This window comes from Salvelinus namaycush, chromosome 33, assembly GCF_016432855.1.
Source record: "Salvelinus namaycush isolate Seneca chromosome 33, SaNama_1.0, whole genome shotgun sequence".
NCBI classification, from domain to species: Eukaryota; Metazoa; Chordata; class Actinopteri; order Salmoniformes; family Salmonidae; genus Salvelinus; species Salvelinus namaycush.
In genome coordinates this window covers 482,312-494,666 of record NC_052339.1, presented here as the reverse complement: position 1 = coordinate 494,666, position 12,355 = coordinate 482,312, and the positions used below count along the sequence as shown (strand labels likewise).

Below are 12,355 nucleotides of genomic sequence, written 5' to 3'. Positions count from 1 at the left end.
TTCTTCCAAGGCCTCCAGTCGTCTTTGCCGTTTTCTACAAAGTACGTCAGCCAAACAGGGAGGAAGAAAAGAGACATGGACAGTGAAATAATAACAGGGCTAACACACTGTGACTGAAGATTACAGCGAAAATTAAAACCCCATTAAGTGACTCCAGAACCATTAAAAACCATAAGGCCTCTCAGCGATTGTGATAAAAATGTGCCATATATCGTAATATGGATAATAACAGGTGAGAGATGGCCTTGGCGACATTGCTTTTCCTTAAAGTTTTACTCTTCCAGTCTTTTTACACTCTAAGGTAAACAAGTGAACACAAAGCAAACATGATTGTCCCAGGAGGACTGTCTGCATACAAAGTGGCGATAAGTGTCATCATTGATTTCACTGGAGCTTTTCTGTTCTGTTCCACTCAACCATTTGTACTCTCGCTGCATCTGCTGCCTGCAGTATCTTTAAGGTACGCTGATGTGCTAGGCTCACATCAAGGGAGGCAAAGAGAAGAATTACAAAAGGGATATTTACATTTTTTTAAGAGAAGCAACTCTGGTGCTTGATGAAAGTTGCACATAATAACGGTAGAAGTTTGAAATAGCACCTGAAAACGAGCAGTGACGGTTTAAAAACAAGTTAGATTAATTGAAGGAGGCGGTGTTCTACAGGGATACACTTTTTAATAGGACCTACTGTGGAACAAGTTTTATGTAATACACTAACTTCTGAATATATTTCAAGTGAAACACTTGAAGCCCATAGGGTCTCATCTACTTCTACAGCAGGTATCGAAGAAAGTGTTAAAAAAGCCAAGCGTAAAGCTAACAACTGATGTTTTGAGAGAGAGACTACATACTGCATTTAGTTGACCCGTGACCTTCAGTTGCATGCTCTGTGGGCTGTCATCTTTGTCCTCCCTGTCCGTGGTATTTACCTGAACACACTGCCACGGATGGCTTTCTCAAGATTAAATGTTGACTCTCTACTGCGTTTGACAATTTACCTCAAGTTTGCCCCTGACAGCAAGGGATGGTGAATAATCATGTGGCCTCCCTATTGGAGTGTCAGGAGGCGCACACTGAGGCATGCCCATGCAACCAATACCATCATTATGCCCCAGACATGCCATTCATCAACAGCCTGATGGAATCCATGAATAAAATACTGTTGGTTTCCGGCTGAGACTCTATTGGATATATAAAACATACACTAAGCCCGCAGCGATAACCAGGCAATCATTTGATACACCTATTGACTTGGAAACAAAAATGGATACTTACAGACGCAGTGAAGTGCTTGAGAAATAACCCTCCTTCAAACGTATCACACTGTAATCCCTGGGCAGCTTTGGGCTTCACATCCTACAGAATTGTGTTAACACTCAACGCGACGCTCCTTATTCCTGCCAGAGTGCATTTATATAGCAGACATACAGCCATGCTCAGAGATTTGAGACTTCTGGTCTCCTGTTTTACAAACAATGTGCACTTTGTTCACTTGTTCAAAGAGTTGTTAATTTTTTTGGCAGCGTGTTTCTGCACATGAAAACCGACCCTTGAACCTATCTTTATAACCTCTCTGGGATATTTGGGACGCTAGCGTCCCACCTCAACAACAGCCAGTGAAATTGCAGGGCGCCAAATTCAAAACAACAGAAATCCCATAATTAAAATTCCTCAAACATACAAGTATTTGACACCGTTTTAAAGATAAACTTGTTGTAAATCCAGCCACAGTGTCCGATTTCAAAAAGGCTTTACGACGAAAGCACACCAAACGATTATGTTAGGTCAGCACCTAGTCACAGAAAAACACAGCCATTTTTCCAGCCAAAGAGAGGAGTCACAAAAAGAAGAAATAGAGATAAAATTAATCACTAACCTTTGATGATCGTCATCAGATGACACTCATAGGACTTCATGTTACACAATACATGTATGTTTTGTTCGATAAAGTTAATTTTATAACCAAAAATCTTAGTTTACATTGGCGCGTTATGTTCAGTAATGTTTTGCCTCCAAAACATCCTGTGATTTTGCAGAGAGCCACATAAATTTACAGAAATACTCATACTCAAAATCAATCAACCAAGATACAATTGTTATGCATGGAATTATAGATAAACTTCTCCTTAATGCAACCGCTGTGTCAGATTTCAAAAAAACTTTTCGGAAAAAGCACACCATGCAATAATCTGAGTACGGCGCTCAGACACAAAAACAAGCCATACAGATACCCGCCATGTTGTGGAGTCAACAGAAGTCAGAAATAGCATTATAAATATTCACTTACCTTTGATGATCTTCATCAGAATGCACTCCCAGGAAACCCAGTTCCACAATAAATGTTTGTTTTGTTCGATAAAGTCCATCATTTATGTCCAAATACCTCCTTTTTGTTCACACGTTTAGTACACAAATCCAAACTCAGGAGTCACGGGCAAGTCCAGGCGAAAGTTCAGACGAAAAGTGATATTACAGTTCGTAAAAACATGTTAAAAGAAAGTATAGAATCAATCATTAGGATGTTTTTATCATAAATCTTCAATAATGTTTCAACCGGAGAATTCCTTTGTCTGTAGAAATGCAATGGAATGCAGCTAACTCTCACGGGAGCTCACAAGACTGAGCTCGTGGCACTCTGCCAGACTCAATCAGCTCTCATTCCCCCCTCCTTCACAGTAGAAGCATTAAACAAGGTTCTAAAGACTGTTGACATCTAGTGGAAGCCTTAGGAAGTGCAATATGACACCATAGACACTGTATATTAGGTAGGCAATGACTTGAAAAACTACAAACCTCAGATTTCCTAATTCCTGGTTGGATTTTTTCTCAGATTTTTGCCTGCCATATGAGTTCTGTTATACTCACAGACATCATTCAAACAGTTTTAGAAACTTCAGAGTGTTTTCTATCCAAATATATTAATTATATGCATATTGTAGCTTTTAGGACTGAGTAGCAGGCAGTTTACTCTGGGCACCTTTTTATCCAAGCTACTCAATACTGCCCCCCAGTCCCAAAGAAGTTAAAATAATACAGATGAACATAATAGATCTGTCACGTTCGTCGTAAGAAGCGGACCAAAGTGCAGTGTGGTTTGAATACATTATTCTATCTTTAATGAAGAACACTTAAACAAACTTACAAAACAAAACGAATAAGACGAACGTGACCGCTATATAAACAATATGCTAACATGCAACATAACATAGACAATAACCCACAACCCACAATACAAAACAGGCTACCTAAATATGGTTCCCAATCAGAGACAACGCAAAACACCTGTCTCTGATTAAGAACCATATCAGGCCAAACACATAGAAATATACAAACCAGACATACAACATAGAATGCCCACACAGATCACACCCTGACCAACCAAAACATAAAACATACAAAGCAAACTATGGTCAGGGCGTGACAGGATCGATCATAATGGTGAAGTATATAATTGGATATTTTATTTAAAGTCACCAATCCTTCTGAATGTCTCCTATCCACTGACTGGTCTCTGGTCTCTAATAACAGCTCCACTCAGACGTGGACAAAGGGGATGGCAAGGTGAAATACGTGCTTTCAGGAGAGGGCTCCACCTCCATCTTCACCATTGATGAGAACACGGGAGACATCCACGCCACCAAGCGTCTGGACCGGGAGGAGCAAGCCTATTACACGCTTCAGGCCCAGGCCGTGGACCGGATCACCAACATCCCTGTGGAGCCCAGGTCAGAGTTCCTGGTCAAGGTCCAGGACATCAATGACAATGAGCCCAAGTTCATGGACGGGCACTACATGGCCGGGGTACCGGAGATGTCAGCATTGGGTGAGCCTCTTTCTCTGCAACTCCCTCTGTTTGTTTGTCCTCTGTCCTCGTTTCTGTTGTATGTTGTCGGTCTCCCTCTCTCTCTCTTAATCTCACTCTATATCTCTCGCATCTACCCACCATAATCTTCAATATCCTTCATTTATCTCTCTCCCACTCTCATCTCTCTCACTTCGGATATTATTAATGAACACAGCCTAAGCTTCATTATAAACATGAAACTGAATCTGTGGCATTCATTTGTCTGTCAGGCTGTGCATGATATTCATAGACACAATTGTATTAGCAAGTCGTGAGGTAGATAAATGCTGAAGAGGGTCCTTATCCACACACAGAGGTTGTCTCTACAGTGTTAACTGTTGTGGTTTCAAAACACTGTGGTTTTAAAAGCTCCAATATCTAATCTGACCCTCTACAAAGTAATCACTGCAACCGGTCAGTTCATTTAAGTGGTTCCCATTGTATTGCATTTTGAATGGATATAGCGATGAAATACCTGCTTAGACAAACAAAGACACGAAACCCCAATGTAGAGCAATGAATCTAGTGAGTTCAGAGATGGCAGATTATTCAAATCCAATGGGACATGTAACGGAGCACCTCCCGAGGTGTTTTGCCACCGAAACAAAAGCGTACCACAAGGTGCTTGGGGACACCGTGAGCCAATCCTGTGTGAATGGAAACTATTAATTAAGCCTCCATTTCAAATTCATGTGACAATCTGCCAGGGAGAGGAATAACAGGCGCCAAATGCCAAGTGCCAGATAATGTCTTCCAATCTTCAGGGTTAAGTGATATGACAGCCGCAAGCACATACAGGCACATTATTCTCATCATGCAGATCCAGAGACAGGAGAACAGGAGACAGAATATCTACGTGTCTTTTCTACCTCAGGCTGATAGGCATAGATGCAAATACGTGGAGACATTGAGGTACAATACAATTTTGTGTGAATAAAGTTGAAATAGAGCCTATGCTAGGCGTCTACTGGCAGTGGTAAGAGTATTTTCCAGGCCAATGCAGTGCTTTGCTCATAACATTCATAACATAGGTAGTGAGATCTCCTTAGGATTAGGCAGCCCTGAGTCAACGGGGGTACAGTACAGGGCTCTGACTTAAGGAAGTAGAGGGCTTACACTACAAGGGCTTGGTGTCTCGTGTCCAACGGGAGATAAGAGAGAGAGAGAGAGAGAGCATCTTAGCGCATCATCTGCAGTAAAGAATGAGCTCCCAGTTCCATACACACCGTGAACACAAGCACCCCAAGTCACACTCTGGTTTATTTACATCGCAGGGTTTCCATCTGAAGTTGTTAGAAAAGCATAAGAATAATGCATCCCGCTCTTTGTAAATAGCTGCTCAGGGCAATTTACAGTGCAGTAAAATAATGGAGCCGGCCAAGCACCTCGTCCTCCATAACTCCTTTATAGATCTGTTTAAATCATTAATGGGCATAGACCGGCTACCCGTGATGAATGGGTTCAATTTAGGGGAAATCATTAATTTAATTAAAGTAATTAGGCTGCGGTTGCTAGTCCTTACACACGGTAGACCTTATGGCCCGGGGATCTGGGAAGACTTTGTCTTAATCACGCCTCTGGGATGTCAAATAAAAGACGAGGGGCTCGAGGACAGTTGGCCATGTGACAAGGCACAGGTCCCAGGTCTACATGGCAGACAGAGGTGCCCAAGGAGCAGATGAGAGCTCATTACAAGGCATAGGGAATGTAATGTAGGGAATGTAATGTCAGATCAAGGCATTTCCCCTGAAAACACTAACATCCGGTTGTTGGGTACATGGGTGAGGCTAGAACAAGGCTACCGCCTCATCAAAATGTTAGTAGGCTACAGATGAAATAAATTATTATAAACTTCACAGGATGGTGAAAGTGCAAGGTTATGAGCTTGATGCTCTATTCCCCCCAAAATTGAGGGTCTTATTCTGGTGACGTGATGATCGATGCTTGGCTGTCATTTGACAAATTAAAATAATCTCGTATTTTTTGTCCATAATAGACTCATCATTATTCAACTCCTACCCTACGAGGTCCTGCAAGATGCTTTTAGAGGCAAACACGCTCACACAGTTCTGGGTTGCTCATCTACAGAAGGAAGTGGTCTCCTGCCTGACTGAGAAAGTGGTAGATGCTCTGATCCAGTTTGGCACCACATACCTATGCGAGTCAGGGTTCTCAACTCTGGCCAACTTAAAAAACAAGTACAGAAACAGAATCAATGCTGAGCATGACCTCCATGTGGCACTGTCAAAAGTCCAGAATAGACATGCTTGTTGAAAACGTCAACCTGTGTGATTTGATCAATCAGTGTTTTCCAGTTCAGAATAAACAAATAGTTATTGTATTTTAACGGCAACAGATGCAACTTAGACTTTCAACAATACTTTCTACAGTAAGATGTGCAGTAGGCCTGATCATTTTTCATCTGTACTGTTCCAACCTAGACAGATATGTGTTTTAATGGGGAAAAATAAACATGAATAGATATTTATATGGGTATTTCATTTCATTGTTATTTGTTTTTGTCGATATTGCATTTGTTCTAGGCATAAGGGTAATGAAATTGTAACGCTTGTTCTCCTCCTCTTCGTCCGAATAGGAGGAGTAGGGATCAGACCAACATGCAGCGGGTTTAGAAAACATAATGAATTTATTAAACGACGAAGACGAACACGAAACAACACTTGGAATAATTACAAAATAACAAAACGAACGAAGACAGACCTGAACTAGAGAACTTACAAATAACACGAAGAACGCACGAACAGGTATAGACTACAAACAAAAACGCTACAGTCCCGTGTGGTACGAACATACATACAGACACGGAAGACAACCACCCACAAACAAACAGTGTGAACACCCTACCTTTATATGGTTCCCAATCAGAGGAAACGTCAAACACCTGTCTCTGATTGAGAACCATATAAGGCTAATACCAATGACCTAAACATAGAAACACAAAACATAGAATGCCCACCCCAACTCACGCCCTGACCAACTAAACACATACAAAAATAACAGACAACAGGTCAGGAACGTGACAGAAATGTACTAATATTTTCGCATAGTTGCATATTTTCATAAGCTTGGGTCACAGGAAAACAGAATTTCTCATTTGGGTCCCAGGCTGAAAAAGTTTTTTAGGAACCCATGCTCAGAGCATTGCCAACTACATATGGCCTCAAAGCACAGCAGGGCAATTATGGGTTTGTCTTTGTTTGAATTGTGTCATTCATATTCACATGCCAATTACAAATAAAGTCGAACTCGTCTCCAAGCAATAACCCTTGCTTATCTCAAATAGAGGGGAGCAGGTGTGAACGTGCATGAATATTATCAACTTAATCATGTGTGCCAATTTTGAGTACTCATCAAGGCATTGCAAAGTTGGTCGGCTTAAACGGCAGGTTTGAATATTGTGTTTTTAATATGTAATCATCAGTGATACCCCATTTTGTATAAGAGACGAACAGAAGTGCTACAAACGTTTCTTGACACTGTCGTACTTTGCAGTTTATGTTACATTTGTCAGGATGTAGGACTGACGTACAATACGCTTACCTGTTGAACTTTTGAACTTTTACATTTTCACACTCGTGAAAATTGGCCTGTATGGATAAGGCCAAATGTAAATGTTTCTAACAGAATAACTATAAAGAGCATATGCATCACCATGGTAGCAATTGAAAGAGAACACTTTGGAGATTATGGGCAAATTATCAGACCAAAAAGTGAGGACACAACAGTTCACCTGACAAGACACTGTACTTTTCACAGCATTTGTCAATAATGAAATCTGAAAATACTCTGGATACATTCAGTAACATAATAAGAATATTCAAATATTGAAATGTTGAAGTAGGTGCATTATGAGAAAAAACGATGACAAGGGTTTGAGTGAGAGGTCTAACTGGTGTCTCCAAACGGACACACACCTTACCAAACTGTGCACTGTTCCTAAATCTCTCCTAGCTTTGCCATTGAGGAACTGAAGCATGAACACTTTTAGTTTTATGTTTGGAACATAGCCCTGCGTCCCAACCATCACACAATTACTGTTGTTCACTCAATCCAAAAATGCTCCATTATAAATCTCAGTCTGGGTCAGGTGGGCATTATTTGAAAGCGTATTCTATTGCCAACATGGTTAGTAAAGTTATATAATATGATCTCAGTGTTTGTCTGAAGTGCCTTTTGAAAGCCTAACATATTGTCCTTTTTGTGCGTGTTCCACGGCAAATTTTCTTCACAATAAGACTAACATAGGCTACTCAAAGATAGCACAGTATGAAGATAGGCAGAAACTGCTTCTCCCAATACAAATCCCTGATCACACTTGTAGGTGATGTCATGGCGACATTGGCTAGCTAAGCTGTGTAGAAACAGCCAATGTCATTGGGTCTAACGGTCGTCTCGTGCCAAACTGCGCATGTGCAGTCCGTCAAATCAAAGACACACATTTGATATAAAGTGTTTTTTGACTAAAATAAAACATGTCACTTTGTTACTTTGATGAGGTTGGAGTAATAACATGTTCAACTACCTAAGGAAACGTGTCACTTCTCTCATTGACTTCTCAAACCCCTCCCTGGCCTGTTTGGTCTGTTTCACAAGCGTTCCCAGAAGTCTAATGATGTTGCCCCTATTTATAATAAATAGCGGTATTTATTATAATCCTCAACGTCTCATCTTTCAGAACACATCGACTCCTCTCGATTTACAGTATTTCCCTCACTCAGACAACAAATGTGCAAAAGTAGCCCAATTAGTGGGACGTATGGGGGCATCTTCTTGTTGCGCGCGGTGCTCAAGTTCATAACAGCTGTCTGTCAGAACCCATACAGCGCTGTGAAGCGGAGAACCGGAGCTGTGACATCATGTATAGCATGTTACCTACCAGCCACTGCATTCCAATGTTGGCCCTTATCAATGCCATTATCTGCCATTTTCAACCTGTGTAGGGGATGACAGGGGCTGTGAGTGGAAAGGGATATGCTTTGGTGGTTAAAGTTAGCTTTAATCCTCAGTATATGTTACGTTATGTATTTTTTGTGTTATCTGTGATCGTTTTGTTTGTCTTGTCTGTGTAGTTTCTTAATCATTGTACCTAAACTGTATGTGTAAACATGTATATGCAGGACCCAGCTGTAAAAGAGACCTTGGTCTGTCTGTGTTCATTGTTTAAATAAAAGTATAATAAAGTAGATGCCTCAGAGAAGTCAATACTTATCTTCTAAGTCTACACGTTGCCAAAGCAATGCAAAACAAAAAGCTTACAGTTTGAACATTGGAATCATGTTTACTTGGAGATGAGTATTCATGGTAGCAGTTGGATCTGGTCTTGTGTCTGTAAAGTTTTGATGAATACCTGTCTGCCATCTAAATTACACATGCTATATTTATTTTCATTATTGTCAGATGACAATCGCTCAGCCTGAGATGTAGAATTGATTAGTAACCCCTGTTTTGTCTATCTTCACTGGAAATAAATAAAAATATGAGAATTTGATCATTCACACAAATGAAGACAGACAAATAGTGACAGAAGTGACAGAAGACAGCTGCACTGAGTGGAACCGTGTAATACATTCTGATGTGAAGTTGTTTATCTGTTTTGGACAGCCACTCTTGAAGGCTAGCTATTCTTATTTGTGACCTTGACAGCTGTAAATATCGATGTAAATACAGAGTTTCGCAACCAATTTCCTCTATCCTGGGTATCACTGAAGATACACCACAGAAAACACAAAATAGAAATCTGAAAGACCCCTTTTACACATTAGAACCATTATTGAGGGATAAACTAAATCAGTTTCAGCCCACTGCTACCCTGCAGTGATCAGTTGTAATACACAAAACTCTTTACGTAGTGGCATTGATTGACCTTGGTTGTTTTAATGTTGTAATATAACCTGCCATGAATAAGAGGTGATGATATAATCTTGGGTGTCCACATAGAACTTCTCGCCATTTTCTATTATATTGCTCAAATTCAGGGCCAGTGCTTGTTTATTCTGGTTTATGATGGAAATAGGGGGGTCTAATCTTCAATTTCCATGATCAGTTCATTCTACAAGAGCACGTAAAATACGGTTCATGCAAGAAAGTGGGCTTATTATAATGGTGTTTGCTGCTAAATAAAATATAACCTGCTTTGTAAGACAGCACTTTCCTTTATGTGCTACAATATGGGCCTAAAATACCGCCAGAGCTGCAAGGCTATTAACGCAAAGTCTGAGCCTTAATTTTCTTGATTCTCACACAAATAATTGAATTTAATATAACATTTTATTCGGTGTGTATTATTCTTTGTAATAAATTCAATAAAAAAGAATGTCAGTGGCTCTCCATTGAGGCCAAGTTGTTTTGCGTGTCAGATTACTTGCTCAGTACACTTGGTTTTGTTGGTTCCAACTTGGTCTCTATCAGCGGCCAGATGATAGTTCACAACAGAACAATAGAGGTAAATGGTGATTACTGGACCTTTTTGCTTTGATACTCAGATGGCGTCCCTCCCTCAGGTCCCTTGACCAGCAAGGAAGAGGCAAACTTCTTTAGGAAATATGGAACATCAACATGCTAACAGTGTCATTACAATCACTTTAAAATCAAATGCATTGTCTTAGAATGGGTATATGTATTTTTCAACCTTTATTCAAGCATTATTCATAGGTATTTCAATCATAGTCATCACAGTACATTCACATTCACATAAATAGCCATGCACTTTCCTTCACAGTAATATATATGCTGTTTCTAACCAGTACCTTTCGCAGGTTTCTACAAATAAAAGTTGCACCTTAAATATAACAAACTATCCTGATAACAAGTAGAAACCGTATGAACTTGTAGAATGGTACACAAAAATAAAGGTGCAAGTTGGAACCAAATAAGGTTCTTGAGAGCAATGCCATAGGGGAGCCATTATACAGTCTCTGAAAACACAAAAATGGTATGATGAGTCTTTGAAGAACCATATAAAAATCCCAAACCAGAAATGTCCCTCTAGGACCGGAGTTAAATAGACCTGCTGTAGGGTTAAGACTTATTTGCATATGTGACCGACCGTCTCGATTCGCTCTAATGTAGCAACATTTGAAATGGTGGTTTTTACATTGGATAACAGTGCTACAAAATGTTATATCATACACTGCAATTGAGGAACAATGGGAAAGTAATTCTTCTTTGAAATCTGAATAACTTGTAACCCCACTTTTGAGAAAATGGCCCTGGAATGTTTTGGTGTATCTACTGGAGATCTTTTTTTGGTCTACACCCATTCAGCATCATTCACACCCTCTTGTGAGGCCATGAGGTAAACACATGCTATATAAAATAAAATCGATGTTTACTTGTCACATGCTCCAGATAAAAATTAAAAATAAATTGATTTAGCTTCTTATGGATCAGTGGGACGCTCGACAACTTCTGGTGAAGTTGCGCCAAAGAGCGCCAAATTCAAGCGCCAAATTCAAATTAAATTACTATAAATATTTAACTTTCATGAAATCACAAGTGCAATACATCAAATAAAGCTTAACTTGTTGTTAATCCAGCCGCTGTCAGATTACAAAAAGGCTTTACGGCGAAAGCAAACCATGCGATTATCTGAGGAAAGCGCTCAGCAGACAAAACATTACCAGTTACCAGCCAAGTAGACTAGTCACGAAAGTCAGAAATAGCAATAAAATGAATCACTTACCATTGATGATCTTCGTATGGTTGCACTCAGAAGACTCCCAGTTACAAAATAAATGTTTGTTTTGTTCGATAAAGTCTCTCTTTATATCCAAAAACCTTCATTTTGTTGGCGCGTTTTGTTCAGTAATCGCCTGGCTCAAATGCGGTCACAAGATGCAGGTGAAAATTCCGAATAGTATCCGTAAGGTTCGTAGAAACATGTCAAACGATGTTTATAATCAATCCTCAGGTTGTTTTTAGCCTAAATAATCAATCATATTTCAACCAGACAATAGCGTCGTCATTATAAAAGAAAAACAATGAATGGCGCTCTCTCGGGATTGCGCACCAAACAGGTTGGGGACTTTCCAGTGGCCTCTCAAAGAAACTGCTCATTCTCCCTAATTTTTCAGAATAAAGGCCTGAAACAATGTCTAAAGACTGTTCACAGCTAGTGGAAGCCATAGGGAACGCAATCTGAGTTATAACCATTTATATGGTGGATAGGCTTTCAATGGAAAAACACCCATTTCAAAATAATAGCACTTCCTGGATGGATTTTCCTCAGGTTTTCGCCTGTCATTTCAGTTCTGTTATACTCACAGACATTTTTTTAACCGTTTTGGAAACTTTAGAGTGTTTTCTATCCAAATCCACCAAGTATATGCATATCCTAGCTTCTGGGCCTGAGTAGCAGGCAGTTTACTTTGGGCACGCTTTTCATAAAAAAAATCCGAATGCTGCCCCCTATCCTAAAAAAGTTTTAACTAGGCAAGTCAGTTAAGAACAAATTCTTATTTACAATGACGGCCTAGGAACAGTGGGTTAACTG

The 12,355-nt window shown here is 39.9% G+C and overlaps 1 protein-coding gene across 1 annotated transcript in view; it reads left to right on the top strand.

The window, feature by feature from the left end:
- Positions 1 to 12,355, top strand: part of LOC120027866 (cadherin-7-like) — a 132,294-nt gene that overhangs the window by 36,371 nt on the left and 83,568 nt on the right. Inside the window, exon 3 of the mRNA XM_038972947.1 lies at positions 3,528 to 3,822. Coding sequence (XP_038828875.1) covers positions 3,528 to 3,822 — 295 coding nt within the window. The remainder of the gene's footprint in view (positions 1 to 3,527; positions 3,823 to 12,355) is intronic.